General features: G+C 44.7%; 1 protein-coding gene and 1 long non-coding RNA gene across 2 annotated transcripts; one reads left to right on the top strand and one right to left on the bottom strand.

The window, feature by feature from the left end:
- The first annotated feature begins 272 nt into the window (after positions 1-272).
- On the top strand, positions 273-4,273 carry LOC142487053 (uncharacterized). Its single transcript, XR_012799123.1, has 4 exons — positions 273-415; positions 525-893; positions 985-1,442; positions 3,760-4,273. It is a non-coding gene; the product is annotated as an uncharacterized LOC142487053 (long non-coding RNA).
- Positions 4,274-5,562: 1,289 nt separating this feature from the next.
- Positions 5,563-20,403, bottom strand: LOC142488176 (uncharacterized). The gene is made up of 4 exons (XM_075588549.1): positions 20,325-20,403; positions 8,644-8,949; positions 7,175-7,252; positions 5,563-6,811 (listed from the first exon to the last, which is right to left on the bottom strand). The coding sequence occupies exons 1-4, from the start codon at positions 20,401-20,403 to the stop codon at positions 5,760-5,762; spliced, it is 1,515 nt and encodes a 504-aa protein (XP_075444664.1). The 3' UTR covers positions 5,563-5,759.
- Between the last annotated feature and the right edge of the window lie 287 nt (positions 20,404-20,690).

Raw genomic sequence — 20,690 nt, 5'->3', positions numbered from 1 at the left:
CAGACAACTGTGGGCATAGTGGGCGGGGTCTCGCAATCTACATTCTCGCGGGCCTTGACCCAGTTTCTCTATGCACTCAATAGACGCGCTAGGAATTATATTCATTTTCCTACAGAGGCAACAGAGTGGCTGGAAGTCAGGACTGGCTTTTATAATATAGCAGGGATACCATCTGTGCTGGGTGCAATCGATTGCACACATGTTGCTTTGATTGCACCTAGTCAGAGTGAGCATGTGTACCGCAATCGTAAGCACTACCATTCACTCAATGTACAGGTGGTATGTGATGCCACGATGAGGATAATGCATGTGGTACCCAAGTTCCCTGGTTCCAGTCACGATTCCTCTATCCTGAGGAACTCTTCAGTCTTCCATGCGTTCGAAGAGGGACATTTTGAACCTGGTTGGCTGCTGGGTGAGTACATATTTACATGTTCTAACACAAAACACATGTTGATTTAGGAATGTTGGCATTGTACAATTTGATCACTAATGTCAGCTTATGTGTGCTCCATTCATTATAGGTGACTCAGGATACGGAATTAGGCCGTGGCTCTTGACTCCGGTGCTAAACCCTCAAACTGAAGCAGAGGACAGGTACAATGCAGCCCATATATCTACAAGATCTGTTATAGAGAGGACATTTGGCCTACTCAAGACCAGGTTTAGGTGTCTGGACAGAACTGGTGGGGCTCTTCTATACAAGCCTCAAAAAGTGTCTGATATTATCCTTGCCTGTTGCATTTTGCACAATGTTGCACTCAGGCACAATGTACAGTCAGACCTAGCTGAGGCTTTGGTAGACGAGCATCCCACCCATGTAGCTGCTGAAAATGAACAAACAGCCAGTGGTGGCCAGACACGACAGAATCTCATCAATTCATTTTTTTCTTGTAAGTACAAACTCATATGTTCCTAGTACTACTTTTATAGTTTAATTATGTTATATTAACAATAATGTTTCTTTATATAACCTTCTGTTAGGACACAGATGAATATGGGTTGCACACCTTTCTTTTCTCTGCTGTGTGCACAAAGGGATGTGGCACCGGTATGTTATTGTTGCACAGGTTATATAATCCCTCTTCAATTGTACTTTAGTTGTGTGTATGTGAATACAACTTGGGTAACAAAGCACTAATATTTTAGCATTGTGTTATTCCTTATGCTAAGACAAAACACATATTATGCCCATAATCATTCATGCTTCTAGTATGCTTACATACAATGTTATTGGTGCAGTGTAACATGTACATCCATATGATGTGTACACCAGGCTGATTTACATTTTGAATGTCATGAAATATACATGGTGTTGTACATTTAACACCAAATACACACTTTGCTGTGTTGTTTACGGTACTGAAGATGGCATGTCAATGTTTGCAATTTATATATTGTTCCTTTGCATTATAGGTATATCTCCAGTATGACTGATCATGGTATGTATATTTGCTGACATCTCTCATAAGATGTGGCTACCTCAATCTTCCTATAATTATTGGAACTAAAAACCCAACATATTGGTTTAAACACAAATGTTACATATATGTACTTTCTGTATCATGTATATGCATTTAGCTACTCTTGAGCTTTCATGTGCATTGTATTACAAAATGATTACTCACATTTCATCACATTTTATGTATGTTTCCTTTTAATTTCCATTAATGTAATATAGAGGTGGTTGGAGAAAAGGGGATAACTGTACTTATTTGTTTACTTACGGGAGCACATTCATCACTAGCATAGACACACTTTTTAAGACAACTGTTTGTGTCTCTATCAATTGGTGTAGGATCCATGTATAACACCGACAAATGATAACACCAGCTTTATTATGGTAGCTTATATCATCATATTGACTATACTATGTATTTCTAAACGATTAATAAACACAGTAAACTATAGTTAGTTAGGTTAATGAAATATACACAGAAACGTACTTCATAACATGATGGTGATGTCATATTCAGAACATCATGCATTGGAGGGGACCATAACATCTGGCCAGTAACATTATTTGCTACAGTCCCAAACCATTTTATCTACATACCCATGTAACAAGAGATTTTAAAAATAAATGGCTACTTGGTTGTAAGTGTCCTTTACATTGGGAGAAGGAGTGGCTCAGTGAGTAAAGACACACACTGGCACTGATAGTTTGAAGCAGGGGAGTCTGGTTCAATTCCCGGTGTGGGCTCCTTGTGACCTTGGCCAAGTCACTTTATCTCCCTGTGCCTCATGCGGCAAAAAAACATTTGTACGTTCCACGGGCCAGGGACCTCAGGCTGAAACATGTGTCTGTAAATCGCTGCGTACAACTAGCAGCCCTATACATGAACATGCTCATATTATTATTATTATTGTTACATAGTTTCGACAGTCATACGTTCCATTACATATTATAATACACAAATGTGTTAGCAGAGTGGGAATGGTTGTTATATATAAAACACACCATGTCATAAAATGTTAGTAGTCATTAAAGAACACTCAATAAAAATTCATGAGGCACTCTTTTGCAACATCATTATGTTAATTAAGTGCTTATGCAATATAGGCATAAGGGTATCACATTTTTAATTGTTTGTTAATAAGCGCTGCAAGCAATATAAAATTAGTTCCATATGTAGTATAGTAGTCGGTGGCTCCTCCTCACAATCATCTCATATAAAGGTAGACTCTTCTGAAATCATACATTGATCCGATTGTATCTTCCCCGACATCTCTGAAATACAGCAAACACATGATGGTCAAAGATGGCACCTTACTAGATATGCATCCGTGACAACGCGTTACGCAGCTCTATATGATTGTGTAGATACACACGTCAGTCACTTATATGTTAGAAGTAAAACTGTTCATCAGTATGTAATGTTTCTTTAAATTTGTAGCAGGCATAACTATGTATAAGAAGTGAACGTTGCCTGTATACTGAAAGATGTGCGCGCACATCTTTGTGTGCGCACGCACTTCACGCTTGGCTCCACTAACTGTTAGCGTATGCGCAAAACAAAGCGTACGTTGTGCGTTCAATACATGTTGAAAATACCAGTAAACATAACATCTTTATTTCAAATACAATGAAGACGAAACTACATTCGTTCTAAACGAGTACATCTGTATTCTTTTTAAACAGACGTGTTTGAACAGAAAGCACGGCCGATAACACAATGCGCAAATGCAATACGTGTGACGTCATGTTAAGCCAGCGTGAAACGCACGCTAACACTCCTCCCACTCAATTAACATTCGGCTAACGCCCAGGGTACGCCTTCAAACACTGAGCCGCACGCATCACACACTGCAGTTACCGTTACTATAACAAAACATGACAGCCAATAGGCTTTGAGGCGCGCACGTCGCTTGGGGGCGGGACTTACATCACTAATCCTTTTTAAGGACGCCTTGGCCCATGACAAGGGTCCCACGTCATACGTGGTGGACCCGGTTTTCAATGTTGTAGATGTTGCATGATAACAAAACAGGTATGTGTTAGAGTAATGGTAAAATGTTGCTAATATGTTTAAAGGGATAGGAAAGTACGTATATTTATTCCGTCAGCAATGTGTACTACTGTTTCAGGTCCTACTATATTGTATTAGGAAACAATTTGTTTGTGATCGCTACATGTTATGCAGTCTGCAATGTTACGCTGTATCCACGCATTGAAAGTGAAAATGGTGGATAAAAAAAAAAAAAAATTTTAAACGCAGAGTCAACGCATAACGATTGTTATATTTACCATTCTTCTAGAATTAACTCTTCGCCTGGCTGCAACTGGTCGCTCCAGAAATGCAAGGCATTTTCATCCACGCTTAACCCAACCGCTGAATCCAGTATGGCACATATCTCCTCCAGGATGCGCTCATAGGAATCGCCACTGCTTTCTTCAAATAATTGGTCGGGAGGTAGGTTCATTTCTTCGGGTTCCCATTCCAATGCATTTTCAGCTGAAAGGCTTGGTACATAATCATAGTACTTTTGTTCTTGTACAATGTGGGTTTCAGGAATGGAGGCTGCAGATATTGCAGCACGTATCGATTCAAACGGATCAGTAGTAGCGGATACATTGCTATTGCCATTAGGAATAAATATGCCTTTCACGACAATATAAGTGCCGTCTTTCAGGAGAAATTGTTTTTCCGGGGCAATCTTCCAGAAACCATAGGTGTGTTGTAGCTTATCCTGGTCACGTTCAAAAAAGTCATTACTTGATAAAGTGAATCTTATTGAGGAATTAAAATTCCGTGCATGCTTACGGTCTTGGTAATAAGGATATTTTGCTCGAATGAAATCATCGATTTGGCGTGTGCTTGCTTTCTGTCCGCGACTGTTCAAGATGGCTTCACAGATCATGTACTTATACCCTAAAAGGGGATTAATATTGTTAACGAATTCATCAGCCATGTCTGAGTAGCACAAAAGCTGTGTGCAGGTCTGTGTTATTTGCTCATCAAAATGAATGTGCTGAATGGCTAACAAACTCCTGTTTTTCCTTGTCAAGGTCAACAAAACTAACTACTTTGACTCCTTATTTCAAACGCCAATTGGATTTGTTTGTCTAATTGGGTTAACAGTTGTGGTTCGTGATATGGGACTGTGGGAGAAACATTTCTCCTTCTTTTATCTCGTTTGTGAAAAACATCCCTAGACTTTGAATGCGTTCACATAGTGTTTTTTTGAAAACTAACAAAGACCAGTGTGTGAAAATATTTCTTAGCCAGGCATATCAGTAAAAACACACCTGCAAAAAGAAATGTTTTTTCCCCGCTTACATTTCTGTGTGTATGTGAAAGTCTGGTTAACTCCCTGTCTGCATGAGTTTAAATACGTGTGTATATATATATATATATATATATATATATATATAAATATATCTCTTATAAAAATATATATATATTTATATATTATATATTTTTTTTTTTTATATTGCAGGAGTACACACAACATTGATGGCATTAAGTATACCTTGTATGAAACCTATTTAAATGGTGAGAAACATGATTGAATTAAGTAATAAACATTTGTTTAAGCACAATACTGTTAGAGTCTCATACTTAGGATATTTCTCAAACATTAGGCCTGTATTATTAAAATAGTGTTTTCACAAGGAAGCATGAAGTGTATTAGTTTGTGTATACCAGTTTATATAGTACTATATATATATATATATATATATATATATACACACTCACACATATACATATATATATATATATATACACACTCACACACTCACACTCACACTCACTCAGTGTGTGTGTGTGTGTGTGTATATATATTATTATACATTCTGAGATGTTATAGAAACGAACACACAACTGATTAAAGGACAAAATTACAATGGCCAAGCAAGGCAAAGGTAAGTAATAATTTACACATAATCCTGCTGTACACGTACAAGAAAGATGTTTGCACTTACTTAGGTGTTTTAATAATTGCATGTGACTAATATGCATATGCAATTCTTACATCAATTAACACACCCAAATGCAATGTTTTGCTGCAAAGTCAATGGCAGCTTCTCTAAACTTAGCAACTGGCTCCTGGTGGACCATTACTGAACAGACGATTACAACATAAATATTTATAACACAATTAATTATGAGTGTTAACATTTCCAAAACTTCACGTGTACAAGAACATAGTTGAAAGTTTGGAAACAACACAGTCTTCAGCATACATACAATAGTAATTAGATAATCTGAAGTCAACAAAACAAGGCCAAAGACATATTTTCTGAATTATAACATTTATTTTTTTTGTTCCTTTTGCGAGCGAGTAACAGGCCTGCTTGTTGTCTCTTGAATTTTCCTTTTTCTTTTGCCACCAACTTTAGGCACAACAGAGCCACTTTGAGTGGCCTCTGGCACTTCACGGGCAGGGCTTGTGGCCAGTGACTGTTCACCTACGGGGCTTGTGGCCAGTGACTCACCTACAGGGCTTGTGGCCAGTGACTCACCTACAGGGCTTTTGGGCAGTGATTCACCTACAGGGCTTTTGGGCAGCGATTCACCTACAGGGCTTTTGGGCAGCGATTCACCTACAGGGCTTTTGGGCAGCGATTCACCTACAGGGCTTTTGGGCAGCGATTCACCTACAGGGCTTTTGGGCAGCGACTCACCTACAGGGCTTTTGGGTAGTGACTGTTCACGGACAGGGCTTGTGCCCAGTGACACATGTGAGCAAGTTGGTAGACACTGCACAAGTGATGGTTGGTCTGTTTCATGTGTGTCTTGTTTTGTTTTTGTCGCCTCCTTTGTAGGTGTCTGCTGCTGAATTTGTACAGATGGCAGCGGTAGGATGTCATCAGGAACCTGCACAGCAATGTCTGCTACTTGACCGGTAACATTTGGGCCTGGTGAATGAATATCAGATGAATGTGGTGAAAACTGACCTGCATGAACAGATCCTGGCTGGGAGGTGTTGAATTGTGGTACATTAGTCATTCTCCAGTAATTAGCTTGTGTTTGCTGAACAACTAATGCTTCGAATGAGGTGTTGATTTTTTGCAACTGTTTAGGCACTTCAATGAAGACTCTGTGGAGATGTGCCAATTGTGATACTGTTTCTTCCTGCAGTCCAATCATCCTTTCCAGCACTGTCATCATGTCTGAATGGCGACGATTTTCTGCGTCCACTATTTTTCCCTCTGAAGCTACAATTGCATCGTATGTGGAAGTTGATGGACGATTTGGCGGTACAACAGTTTCTATTGGCACCTCTTCATGGTCACATGATTGTATTTCAGTCTCTTCTGTGGCGTCATCCTCATCATACTCATCATCCTCATCACCATGATGTTCTAAAAAGAAATGTACACATTATTAAATGGCATGTTAATGTATGCTGTGTTACTATGTAATTGTACTGTGTCCTAAGTAACACCTAACATGTTAGCATACGTTTTATAACCTCATTAAAAACTACCTTGACTTACGAATAATGTTTGGACTCAGTATGAAATATGAATGAATGAAAAGTTGCTCTAAACTCAGAAGTCCTACATGATAATTAACATCACTAACACAATACATGTTGCCTTACACTTAATTTTCACTGACACTAAGTAATCCTATTTAAAGAAGATGTGCAAAACAAATAATGCACATGACAACATAACATATAGAAGAGCACATATTATATGGCCAGCAAATGATACACTCACCTTCTAGTAGTGTTGAGCTGGCTGACCCAGGTGAAGACACTTGTTCCATCTCAGGTGACACATGTCCTCCAGGGGCAACTATATATAACAATAACATAAGTTTTACATTTACATGTGTAAATATTGAACAAACACTTATTGTATGTTCTGTATTTATGATTAACTAACAACATCAGTTCCTTAACCGAAAATGTGTGTGAAAGTGAACATAAATAGTTGTAATAACACTGTACATGCCTGTGTACTTAGAATTTTTGAGTTCCCTAACATACAACATACTATGTTTCTGCAGTAATGTGTGAGGATAAATAGATTAAATGAGTACATAAAAATCATATGTTGTGTAGTGATATCAGTATCATAATGTACATAACTATCATGAGATGACCATTCACAATGGTTATCATGAAGGTGGTCATATTGCAAAAAGTGTTGTTTTTGGTAGAGGATATGTGTGGTACATTAATCGAAGATGTGGCACACCTGAATGTGGCTGTGACTCAACAAGACAACACATGCAGTGTGTGATAATGTGTCTTTCATAGTAGTTCAACTATAGATATGAGTGAACTAATGTGTGACGTACGCTTTGATAAGTAATGAGTTGTTGGGGCATTTAGTAGCTAGAGTTAAGCTTTCAAATGAGTGTGATTAACTTCAGTTGTGCTATTCAGGTTGTAAGAAAGGTATTCCCTTCCCCAAAAAGCCTAATCAGCCACACCTTTCAATGACTTGAAACAGGTGCAAATGGTGTGAACTAAGTTGACCGTGAAATGAGGCTGTAATTAGTGTGTGTGCTGAACCCCACCCCCTCTGTTGAAGTGTATGCTGTGATGAGATATTAATTGCAGCTGCTTTAACACAATGGTAGATGAGCTAAGTAGTCATCTGCAGTGTTTAAGTTATGAACACAATGACATAACATATGATACGTGTGCCTCATTATGCTGTCTGTATATGACATAAAGCAAAAATGGACCTTTTCATAAGCAACTATAGATGTGTTAGTGCCAGTGATGTTTGTAGGCCGTTACATGCAATTTCTTTGATGCATGCTTAAAATAGGCAGTAATGTCATGTTTGTCGGAGTAAAATCAATAAAATACACAATAAAATGATACATATTTCTGTTCTGTACCTGTAGCTACTAATAATTTCTCATGAACATGTGTTACACATGTGTACTACCCTGTTGTTCCCCATCTTCGCCCACCATCAATTGCTTCCACTGCAGCTATGCATTTTGGGAATTCACATGTAAATGAGCACGCAATGGCACGTGCTATATTAGTTACTGCTTTTAGTAGGACTACTACATATATGTCTATTTTGAGATATATATATACAGAATCAGACATATACATATATAGATGCAGGTATGCTTATATTGTGAAGACAGTATAAAAAGCAGTGTAAATATGCAAAATAACTGTAAGCAACGACACGCCTAGTACAGTAATATTTATCACCTGCTGGAAATTGTGACGGATAAATTCCAATGTCACGGTCACCAGCCAAGCCTTCCACGACGACGGTAAGTAATTTTGGCCGAAGCAGCTCCTCCAATGGAGTCAATATGAGACGTTGTGGTGTGGGCCCACCTCCAGTGCCAGTAGCATGCACGCGTTGGTCTTGTATTTTCTTTTTCAATTTGGACCTAATATCATCAAATCTTTTCCGACAATGATACTTGTCCCTGACACTATTCCCACAGGCATTGACACCAATGACTATTGTGTCCCACATTTCTTTTTTGCTTGCTGCACTTGTCCGCCCTTGAAAAACATATAAAAGATATGAGGTAAATTAATAATAATATAAGCACCAGTTTCCTACACTGCTAGCTGTTCCAAGAGATAGCAAACATGCTGTTTTATGTGTAATATGTGCAGCACATGAGCATTCACTACTAAACCTATACATGTAAGCAAGGTTGCATTCATATTGTATGCAGTTCTGGCAAATTGACCGCCTGTGTTTATTTGTCCTTGTAAGGCATGATAAAAAGCTGTGTTTCCACACTAATGAACATAGAAAGATATTGTGTACCCATTTTTGCATATGAACAAAACTCTGATGACCTAGGATCACATGTATTTGAATAATAAATGTAAAGTTACACTTACCTACTAAATGTCCATAGAGACTGTCATAGTGCTCCAGAATGCCAGTGACAAGAGCCCTATTTTCCTGGTCATTGAAGCGAGGATTACGTGGCTTCTCCACACGTTTTTTCCGAGCAGGTTTAGGGTCAGAGCTTGGCTGGTGCTGACTGGACTCTCCTTCTTCCAATGGAAGAGCCTCCAAAAGCTGGCCACCAGCAAGCACGCCACCACCAGACACCCCATCAGCAACTGCGCCACCAGCAGCACTCCCAGCACCAGCACTCCCACTCCTAGCACCAGCACTCACACTCCTAGCACCAGCACTCACACTCCTAGCACCAGCACTCACACTCCTAGCACCAGCACTCCCAGCACCAGCACTCCCACTCACAGCAACAGCACTCCCACTCCCAGCACCAGCACTCCCACTCACAGCAACAGCACTCCCACTCCCAACAGCACTCCCACTCCCAACAACAGCACTCCCACTCCCAGCAACACCACTCGCAGCCCCAGCACTCCCACTCCCAACAACAGCACTCCCACTCCCAGCAACACCACTCGGTGCACCAGCAACATCACTCCCCTGAACAGAACGTTCACTCCGACGCGTACTCGCACGAGTAGCAGTCCCACTCCCACCAGCATCACTCTTCCCACGCTTTGCGGGCATACTTCCAGCACTCACAAAAAACAGACAATAAATGTACAGGCAATCACACGACCCACTTCCACATATAAAACAAGACAAAGATGTAAACAAAACAACAAAGGACAAAGCTCACCCAATACACAACAAGTCTCTCAGTCAATATGCAAATGTTCAATCGTCCAGCTCTGTGCGTCTCTCTCTCTCTCTCACTCCCAACAACACAGAGAATGATTAGCAGTACACGTTGCCTTTAAATATGGCGCGCAATCAAAAACATGCTTGTTTCGCCTGATTCAGCAAGATTTGTGATTGTGCAACCTAACAGCACCCCGCCACGCACGCCGATACACCTGTGTGTGATCGGCTCATCATCGTGAGAGTGGGCGGATTTGTTTTCTGGTTGATTTTGAATGTATTCGGCACTTACTGCATACGGAGAGGGAAAAACGCCAATAACATGACTAATCGATAAGCTTGCCGATTTCACATAATCGTCGCTTACTGCATGAGGCCCTTAGTGTCCAAAAATATGCATGATTAAAATTGCAGACAAAAAAAACAATTGAAAAATAAAAATCAATAAAAAACCATAAAAAAGAAATAGTCCTGTTGATATATTAGGAATATAGATGATGGCCCACTAGTCTGGATACTGGCTGCTCTCTGTAAGGAACCAACGACCTCCCAGTAGATCTACAAAACGAAAAGAAAGAAAGCACCCGATCCTAGTGTAATATGAAAAATACACATCTAATATTCCAGTATTAAGTCCAACAAATTTAAACTCACAAACAAATGTGAAAAACAAGCATGTATTGAGTATACTCATTCGCCAACCGCCGAAAGACACTGCTCTGCTCACACGCCACTCTTTTCCTCCATGAAGTCCCAGTTCCTCTGAGCCACCGTCCAGCAGGGGCCTCAGAGATTGCGCAACCTCTCCCGATGTAACCCGGAAGTCCACCGTTCACTACAGCAACTCCAGATGGGAGGAAATGGTAATGTGACCCCGTGGAGGAGAAGGGGCAGGGGCAGTAGTTCGCCGATGCGTAGCAGCGTTTGCAATGTCCCAGCAGAAGCCAAAGTATGAATGAGTGTGGTGACAGACTGTCAGTAGCTCACACTAACAGGGGATGAAATCACCTTAGCGTGAAGAAACGCGTTGGGAGTGTTAGTGTGAGCTACTGACAGTCTGTCACCACACTCATACTTTGGCTTCTGCTGGGACATTGCAAACGCTGCTACGCATCGGCGAACTACTGCCCCTGCCCCTTCTCCTCCACGGGGTCACATTACCATTTCCTCCCATCCGGAGTTGCTGTAGTGAGCGGTGGACTTCCGGGTTACATCGGGAGAGGTTGTGTATTCTCTGAGGCCCCTACTGGACGGTGGCTCAGAGGAACTGGGACTTCACAGAGGAAAAGAGTGGCGTGTGAGCAGAGCAGTGTCTTCTGGCGGTTGGCGAATGAGTATACTCATTACATGCTTGTTTTTCACATTTGTTTGTGAGTTTAAATTTGTTGGACTTAATACTGGAATATTAAATGTGTATTTTTCATATTACACTAGGATCGGGCGCTTTCTTTCTTTTCGTTTTATATATATATATATATATATATATATATATATATATATATATATATATATATATATATATAAACCATAATACTGAGTTAAGTTATGGTGAGTAAAAAAAGTGACAAAAACCCTCCACAGGAAAGCAAATATGCAAATATAGCTGTATGCTCATCTGCATGTCTTAGGCAGGTCTGCAACCCCACCTTTCCCCATTATCACCCAGCATACAGCACTTCCACTGCAGCAAGGGATTCTGGGAAATGACATGCAAATGAGCACACAGTGATGAGACCCATCAAGGTCGAAACAGCTGTCTGTGGGTGGTTTTCTGGGTATGCACCTTAAACCTGGCTGTGCTCAAAGCTGTGACCATGCAGCAAGCTTAAGCCTATAGGGAACCATGTTAAAAATGGTTATTGAGGTAAAAAGTGACACTGTGTGCTCATTTGCATGTCATTTCCCAGAATCCCTTGCTGCAGTGGAAGTGTTGTATGCTGGGTGATAATGGGGAAAGGCGGGGTTGCAGACCTGCCTAAGACATGCAAATGAGCATACAGCTATATTTGCATATTTGCTTTCCTGTGGAGGGTTTTTGTCACTTTTTTTACTCACCATAACTTAACTCAGTATTATGGTTTAGCCTATCCCATAGCCTCTCTTGCATTCCCAGTAAAACCAACCCCACACTGATGAGACCCATCAAGGTCGAAACAGCTGTCTGTGGGTGGTTTTCTGGGTATGCACCTTAACCCTGGCTGTGCTCAAAGCTGTGACCATGCAGCAAGCTTAAGCCTATAGGGAACCATGTTAAAAATGGTTATTGAGGCAAAAAGTGACACTGTGTGCTCATTTGCATGTCATTTCCCAGAATCCCTTGCTGCAGTGGAAGTGCTGTATGCTGGGTGATAATGGGGAAAGGCGGGGTTGCAGACCTGCCTAAGACATGCAGATGAGCATACAGCTATATTTGCATATTTGCTTTCCTGAGGAGGGTTTTTGTCACTTTTTTTACTCACCATAACTTAACTCATTATTATGGTTTAGCCTATCCCATAGCCTCTCTTGCATTCCCAGTAAAACCAACCCCACACTGATGAGACCCATCAAGGTCGAAACAGCTGTCTGTGGGTGGTTTTCTGGGTATGCACCTTAACCCTGGCTGTGCTCAAAGCTGTGACCATGCAGCAAGCTTAAGCCTATAGGGAACCATGTTAAAAATGGTTATTGAGGCAAAAAGTGACATTGTGTGCTCATTTGCATGTCATTTCCCAGAATCCCTTGCTGCAGTGGAAGTGCTGTATGCTGGGTGATAATGGGGAAAGGCGGGGTTGCAGACCTGCCTAAGACATGCAGATGAGCATACAGCTATATTTGTATATATATATATATATATATATACATATATATATCTCAAAAATCAATAGACGATACTGTTCTGTTGCTAACGAAATGCTTTTATTTGGGCGAGCTTTCGAGATACACTGATCTCTTCTTCCGGCGATGTTGCATTGAATAAAGCAGACAAGGGGTTTACTCAAAAACAGTGCATCTTGGAATGTGACTAGAGCCCATCCCTCCGATTACTTCAAGTTATTCCTGCTAAAGGTGGTTCTACAAGCTATTGAATCATAAGGTGTACTTGGTTTTCCACACATGGCTTCTCCATTTTGGCTTTTTTTTTGCTAAATAAATCATGACACGGTGTAATATGTCATGTGTTGTTGTTCATCTGAGATTGTATTCACCTAATTTTTTGACCTGCTAAGGAACAGATGGTTGTTATTATGTCCTGATATGTCTTTTTCACACCACTGTATATGTATTTATTGGGGGTTGGTGGTTATATGTATTGTTTTTTTTATATATATGTATTGGGTATGTGGGTTTTTTGTATGCATTTGGGGTAGTGGGGGAAGTTGTAAATTTTTGGAGGGTGGGGATTTTTTTGTATTTATTTGGGGGTGGGAAGATTTTCGCATTTGGGGGTGGGAAGTTTTTTGGTATATATCTTGTGGGGGGAATTGTGTGGGCGGGGGGAGGGAATAAGTGAGCATTGGGGTAATTGATGGAGGGAGAGACGTGGTGAGTGAGGAAACGAGGTGAGTAAGAGTGAGATGCAGGGGAGAAATATATGCGAGGCGGGAGAGTGAGAGGGGGTGAGACGGAAGGGAGAGAAATACATGGGAAGAGGGGGGGAAGAGAGGGGTCTCGTGAGGTGTGAAATGGGGGGTAGCTCCAAAACCGCCGACACGAGGATGGGGGGGGGACCTGCTTAAAATGTTTGTCCTGGGCCCCACGATTTCTGTTGGAGGCCCTGATCCTGACTGAATCACACAAGCAGCTTTCTTCACATTCCTGCAGGGTGACCACCCGTCCCCCCTTTGCCGGGACAGTCCCGGTTTTTCAGTTGCTGTCCCGGTTTCCTGTGTGTCCCGGAAATGTCCCGTTTTTCCCCCGTGTGTTCCCGTTTTTTATAATGTCCACGGCGGTACGCGAGTAATTATCTGCTGTGCGCGATTGAGCGGCGGCGCGGAGGAGATTGCAGCAGCCCGGCGGTGAGTATTTTTTTAATGCCAGGGGTTGGGCTTCTCCTGTAGAAACATGCTGGGCCTTGCTGATTGGAGGATGCGGCCCGGCATTTGCTACCTTTGCAATCCCCTGCGTCTCGGCATTAAGCCCGCCCATGGCATCATCGTTCTCCAAGTCCCGGCATGTGGGAATGGAAAGGAATGGTGCCTTGGGGCAGGGCCGGTGTGCCTTGGGGCAGGGCCGGTGTGCCTTGGGGCGGGGGGCAGGGCCGGTGTGCCTTAGGGCGGGGGGCAGGGCCAGGGTGCCTTGGGGCGGGACTTCCGCTTCCTGCTGCAGAGCACACGTGGTGTGTGTCTCTGCCCGCTCCTGGCTCCTTTTGCGCGGTGTCTCCCCCCCTCTGCCCGCCCGGGGTGATAGGAGGTGGGTTTTTCTTCCTTTGCTTCCTGTCCTGGCACTCCGGTCCCCTTGGTGCTGGAGATGGGTGCGGGCAGTGGTGGCTGCGCGGTGTGTCCCCATTCTGCCCAGGGATCCCGTGGCTGCCCGCCGGGGGAGGGGAGGAGGGGGGTGGGCGGCAGTTTGTACCTTTGCGTCCCGGGCCCGGCGCTCCCATCTACCCCCCCCCTTGGTGCGGGAGATGAGCGCGGGCGCGGGGGTGGGTGCAGGGGGAGGCGGGGAGCCACCTGCTCGTGGCTGCCTCTGTCAGTACTCCACTGTGTGTGTGTGTACCAGTGTGTGTGTGTGTACCAGTGTGTGTGTGTACCAGTGTGTGTGTACCAGTATGTGTGTGTGTGTGTGTGTGTGTGTACCAGTGTGTGTGTGTGTGTGTGTATACCAGTGTGTTTGTACCAGTGTGTGTACCAGTGTGTGTGTGTGTGTGTGTGTGTGTGTGTGTGTGTGTGTGTGTGTGTGTGTGTGTGTGTGTGTGTGTGTACCAGTGTGTGTGTGTGTGTGTGTGTGTATACCAGTGTATTTGTACCAGTGTGTGTGTACCAGTGTGTGTGTACCAGTGTGTGTGTACCAGTGTGTGTGTACCAGTGTGTACCAGTGTGTGTGTACCAGTGTGTGTGTGTGTGTGTACCAGTGTGTGTGTGTGTGTGTGTGAACCAGTGTGTGTGTGTGTACCAGTGTGTGTGTGTGTGTGTGTACCAGTGGTTGTGAGTGTGTACCAGTGTGTGTGTGTGTGTGTGTGTGTACCAGTGTGTGTGTGTGTACCAGTGTGTGTGTACCAGTGTGTGTGTACCAGTGTGTGTGTGTGTGTGTGTGTGTGTGTGTGTGTGTGTGTGTACCAGTGTGTGTGTGTGTGTGTGTGTGTGTGTACCAGTGTGTGTGTACCAGTGTGTGTATGTGTGTGTGTGTGTGTGTATACCAGTGTGTGTGTGTGTATACCAGTGTGTTTGTACCAGTGTGTGTGTGTGTGTGTGTACCAGTGTGTGTGTGTGTGTGTGTGTACCAGTGTGTGTGTGTACCAGTGTGTGTGTATGTGTGTGTGTGTGTGTGTGTTTGTGTGTGTGTGTGTGTGTGTGTGTGTATACCAGTGTGTGTGTGTGTGTATACCAGTGTGTTTGTACCAGTGTGTGTGTACCAGTGTGTGTGTACCAGTATGTGTGTGTGTGTGTGTGTGTGTGTGTGTGTGTGTGTGTGTGTGTGTGTGTGTGTGTGTGTGTGTGTGTGTGTGTGTACCAGTGTGTGTGTGTGTGTGTACCAGTGTGTGTGTGTGTGTACCAGTGTGTGTGTACCAGTGTGTGTATGTGTGTGTGTGTGTGTGTGTATACCAGTGTGTGTGTGTGTGTATACCAGTGTGTTTGTACCAGTGTGTGTGTGTGTGTGTGTACCAGTGTGTGTGTGTGTGTGTGTGTACCAGTGTGTGTGTGTGTACCAGTGTGTGTGTATGTGTGTGTGTGTGTGTGTGTTTGTGTGTGTGTGTGTGTGTGTGTGTGTGTGTGTATACCAGTGTGTGTGTGTGTGTGTATACCAGTGTGTTTGTACCAGTGTGTGTGTACCAGTGTGTGTGTACCAGTATGTGTGTGTGTGTGTGTGTGTGTGTGTGTGTGTGTGTGTACCAGTGTGTGTGTACCAGTGTGTGTGTGTGTGTGTGTGTGTTTGTACCAGTGTGTTTGTACCAGTGTGTGTGTACCAGTGTGTGTGTACCAGTGTGTGTGTACCAGTGTGTACCAGTGTGTGTGTACCAGTGTGTACCAGTATGTGTGTACCAGTGTGTGTGTGTGTGTGTACCAGTGTGTGTATGTGTGTACCAGTGTGTGTGTGTGTGAACCAGTGTGTGTGTGTGTGTACCAGTGTGTGTGTGTGTGTACCAGTGTGTGTGTACCAGTGTGTGTGTGTGTGTGTACCAGTGTGTGTGTGTGTGTACCAGTGTGTGTGTGTGTGTGTGTGTGTGTGTGTGTGTACTAGTGTGTGTGTGTGTGTGTGTACCAGTGTGTGTGTGTGTGTGTGTACCAGTGTGTGTGTGTGTGTGTGTGTACCAGTGTGTGTGTGTGTGTGTGTGTACCAGTGTGTGTGTGTGTGTGTGTGTGTGTGTGTACCAGTGTGTGTGTGTGTGTGTGTGTGTGTGTGTGTGTGTGTGTGTGTGTGTGTGTGTGTGTGTGTGTGTGTGTGTGTGTGTGTGTGTGTGTGTGTGTGTGTGTGTGTGTGTGTGTGTGTGTGTGCCAGCGTGTGTGTACCAGTGTGTGTGTGAGTGTGTGTGTGTGTGTGTGTGTGTGTGTGTGTGTGTGTGTGTGTGTGTGTGTGTGTGTGTGTGTGTGTGTGTGTGTGTGTACCAGTGTGTGTGTACCAGTGTGTGTGTGTACCAGTGTGTGTGTGTACCAGTGTGTGTGTGTGTGTGTACCAGTGTGTGTGTGTGTGTGTACCAGTGTGTGTGTGTGTACCAGTGTGTGTGTGTACCAGTGTGTGTGTGTGTACCAGTGTGTGTGTGTGTACCAGTGTGTGTGTCTCCCTCCATCCCTCCCTCCTTCCCTCCCTCTCTCCCTCCATCCCTCCCTCCTTCCCTCCCTCTCTCCCTCCCTCCCTCTCTCTCTCTCTCCCTCTCTCCCTCCCTCCCTCCCTCTCTCCCTCCCTCTTTCCCTCCCTGTGTCTCTCTCTCCCTCCCTGTGTGTCTTTCTCTCCCTCCCTGTGTGTCTTTCTCTCCCTCCCTGTGTGTGTGTGTGTGTGTGTGTACCAGTGTGTGTGTGTGTGTGTGTACCAGTGTGTGTGTATACCAGTGTGTGCACCAGTGTGTGTGTGTGTGTACCAGTATGTGTGTGTGTGTACCAGTGTGTCTGTCCCTGTCTCCCCCCATCTCCCCCTCTCTCCCTGTCTCCCCCTCTCTCCCCGTCTCCCCCTCTCTCCCCGTCTCCTCCTCTGTCCCCGTCTCCTCCTCTCTCCCCGTCTCCCCCTCTCTCCCCGTCTCTCCCCGTCTCCCCCTCTCTCCCCGTCTCCCCCTCTCTCCCCATCTCCCCGTCCCTCTCCCCGTCCCTCTCCCCGTCTCTCTCCCTCTCCTTCCCCATCTCTCTCCCTCTCCCTCCCCCTCTCTCCCTCCCCGTCTCTCTCTCTCCCTCCCCGTCTCTCTCTCTCTCTCTCTCTCCCTCCCTTTCCCTCCCCGTCTCTCTCTCCCTCCCTCTCCCTCCCCGTCTCTCTCTTCCTCCCTCTCCCTCCCCATCTCTCTATCTCTCTCCCTCCCTCTCCCTCCCCATCTCTCTCTCTCCCTCCCCGTCTCTCTCTCTCTCTCCCTCCCTCTCCCTCCCCATCACTCTCCCTCCCTGTCTCTCTCCCTCCCCCTCCCCGTCTCTCTCTCCCTCCCTCCCTGTTTCTCCCTCCCTCCCTGTCTCTCCCTCCCTCCCCGTCTCTCTCTCCATCTCTCTCCCTCTCCCTCCCCGTCTCTCCCCATCTCTCCCTCCCCCTCTCTCCCTCCCCATCTCTCTCTCTCTCCCTCCCTCTCCGTCTCTCTCTCCCTCCCTCTCCCTCCCCGTCTCTCACTCTCTCTCCCTCCCTCCCTCTCCCTCCCTGTCTCTCTCTCTCCCTCCCTCCCTCTCCCTCCCCGTCTCTCTCTCCCTCCCTCTCCCTCCCCGTCTCTCTCTCTCCCTCCTTCTCCCTCCCCGTCTCTCTCTCTCCCTCCCTCTCCCTCCCCGTCTCTCTCTCTCTCTCCCTCCCCATATCTCTCTCTCCCTCCCTCTCCCTCCCCGTCTCTCTCTCTCCCTCCCCGTCTCTCTCTCTCCCTGTCTCTCTCTATCTCTCTCCCTCCCTCTCCCTCCCCGTCTCTCTCTCTCTCTCTCTCTCCCTCCCTCTCCCTCCCTGTCTCTCCCTCCCTCTCCCTCCCCGTCTCTCTCTCTCCCTCCCCATCTCTCTCTCTCTCTCTCTCCCTCCCTCTCCCTCCCACCCCGTCTCTCTCTCCCTCCCTCTCCCTCCCACCCCGTCTCTCTCTCTCTCCCTCCCTCTCCCTCCCCGTCTCTCTCTCTCCCTGTCTCTCTCTATCTCTCTCTCTCTCTCTCTCCCCGTCTCTCTCTCTCTCTCTCCCTCCCTCTCCCTCCCCGTCTCTCTCTCTCCCTCCCTCTCCCTCCCCATCTCTCTCTCTCTCTCTCCCTCCCTCTCCATCTCTCTCTCTCTCTCTCCCTTCCTCTCCCTCCCCGTCTCTCTCATCTTAACTGCCGTATACCTACACCGAAGTAACATACCCTGCTTTCTTCCAGATCTGACTCAAGTTTCACCCGGGAGACATCAGAAGAGATGTAGGGAACACCTCCCCTCCAGTATAGTACCTTGAGGGACAGCGGATCAGGTAAGATCCCAGGCGGTATTGCCGCTTTAGAAATTGTGAAGAGGGGGCATCCTGACACTGGTTAATGGGTACAGAATCATTCACATCTGGGGTTTTTTTTGTTCGATTAGTGAGGTACACACACGCACGTAACAAGGACTAATGGTAGTAAAGTATAAGTGTACTACAATAAATAAAAAAATGTCCCGGTTTTTCATTTTCAAAATCTGGTCCCCCTACCTGTAGCGTTTTTGTTTACGATACATTCAACTTGAGTGTAATCACACATTGCTTTACTTTATAAATGTTTATACTTCTTCCTTTGTCATTGCATTGATTGAATAATTCATGCTGCTTTATTCCGGTGATAAAGCCGACAAGCTGTCATCCCTCTATATACAGCCTGTATGACGATAGTTGTGGAGCGTTTGCGCTGATAACTTTCTCTCTCAATCTTTCCTTAGATAAGAGCTCTGTAGTATTTCTGAAGTGTTAGAATGCTTCTATTCCTTCTTTGAGTCAGCTCTGATCTGAGAAAATTCGAACTGGAAACATAGGGATTTGCCTCTTTTCTGCTCTAAAGCGCACTCTGCTTCTTCCGATGCTAGTTATTGCATCCTTGACTTTTCTTGTTCAAATAGTTTCTTTATCTTTTTTATTTCATAAAGTTTCTTATTTCCGTCACTGACCTGGCCAGTGAAATCTGAAACTTCCTCTTTCAAATTTCTGTTCTCTCTAAAACCATCAGGACCTTTTCATAGGCATCCTCTAATGTACACACCTCTATGTTGAGACTGCAAACCTCCTCCTGAGAGATTTCCAGCTCCATGCTAACTTGACAGATGATGGAGAAAAAAAAAGGGGAGCACAGGGTGAGGGATGATTGGATGTAAATAGCAGATGGTGATAACCCCTGACAAGGGTCCGGTGGGGTATATTATACCCAAATGGATCTCCTGTCTGGAGTGTGGTGGGAGGGTAATGGTGTGGAAATCTATTAAAATAATAGAATATCACTTACACGGCCTTGTGCAAGTGCTGGTGCATCAAGGTATCTTTCTCTTCTCCTTCCTTTCGATGTAGATCTCTTCCTGCTCCTCCTACAGCCATCCCTCCCCGGATTGGGGGGAATCCTCCCGGCTCTTCCATCGATCCCTTCTTGTTCCTTGCAGAGGTTTCCCTCTCACAGAAAGAAACCAATTAGATTAAAGCTGTTATTAAGCATACGATATGTAAACTTAGGCTGTGGTGGCTAGAAGTGGGGAGAGGGAGAAAGAATTATAATAAGCAGTTAAAACTGCAATCACTCAAACGGGCTAGTGTGGGTATAATCCTATAATGATATATTTTCCTCTCTTCAGGTGTTATGCTGTCCCTTGTGTCTCTTATCACGGTTCCCCAATCCAAGGAGGGACGGCCGCAAGAGGAACAGGAAGAGATCTGTGAACTTCTTTATCCTCAGTGCACACCGAGCTCCTCCTCTCCACACCTTCAAGTTAAATCCTGGTTTACCTAGTGTTAGCATGTATGTACATTTACATTCAACGTAAAGGATTTGACAGATGATGCTCTGGTTCTTTGCAGCAGCAGAGTAGGACCTCTCCAGATTAGTTGACATCCTCAAAGTGACTCTGCAATTGATGTTTTGTCTTCACCAAAGATACACAATTAGGTCGTGATTATACCAAAAATCGCATGCGACAGGGCGCGCCTGAAAAACAAAATTAAACAAACCAATACAGGTGCACATACCAAGCGTGACATAAGCACCGCAACGTACTTCAAAGCGTTTGTCTCCTCAAGTGACTTGAGATTTTGTTATTCACACACAACGGCTGCATCACGTGATTTGCATGGCCAATCACCGTGCATCATCAATCAATCAATCTGCCATGTCTCCCTGCA

The sequence above is a fragment of the Ascaphus truei genome, chromosome 2 (assembly GCF_040206685.1).
Source record: "Ascaphus truei isolate aAscTru1 chromosome 2, aAscTru1.hap1, whole genome shotgun sequence".
Lineage (NCBI taxonomy): Eukaryota > Metazoa > Chordata > Amphibia > Anura > Ascaphidae > Ascaphus > Ascaphus truei.
The sequence above is the reverse complement of the archived record's forward strand: the minus strand, read 5'-3'. Positions and strand labels throughout refer to the sequence as shown.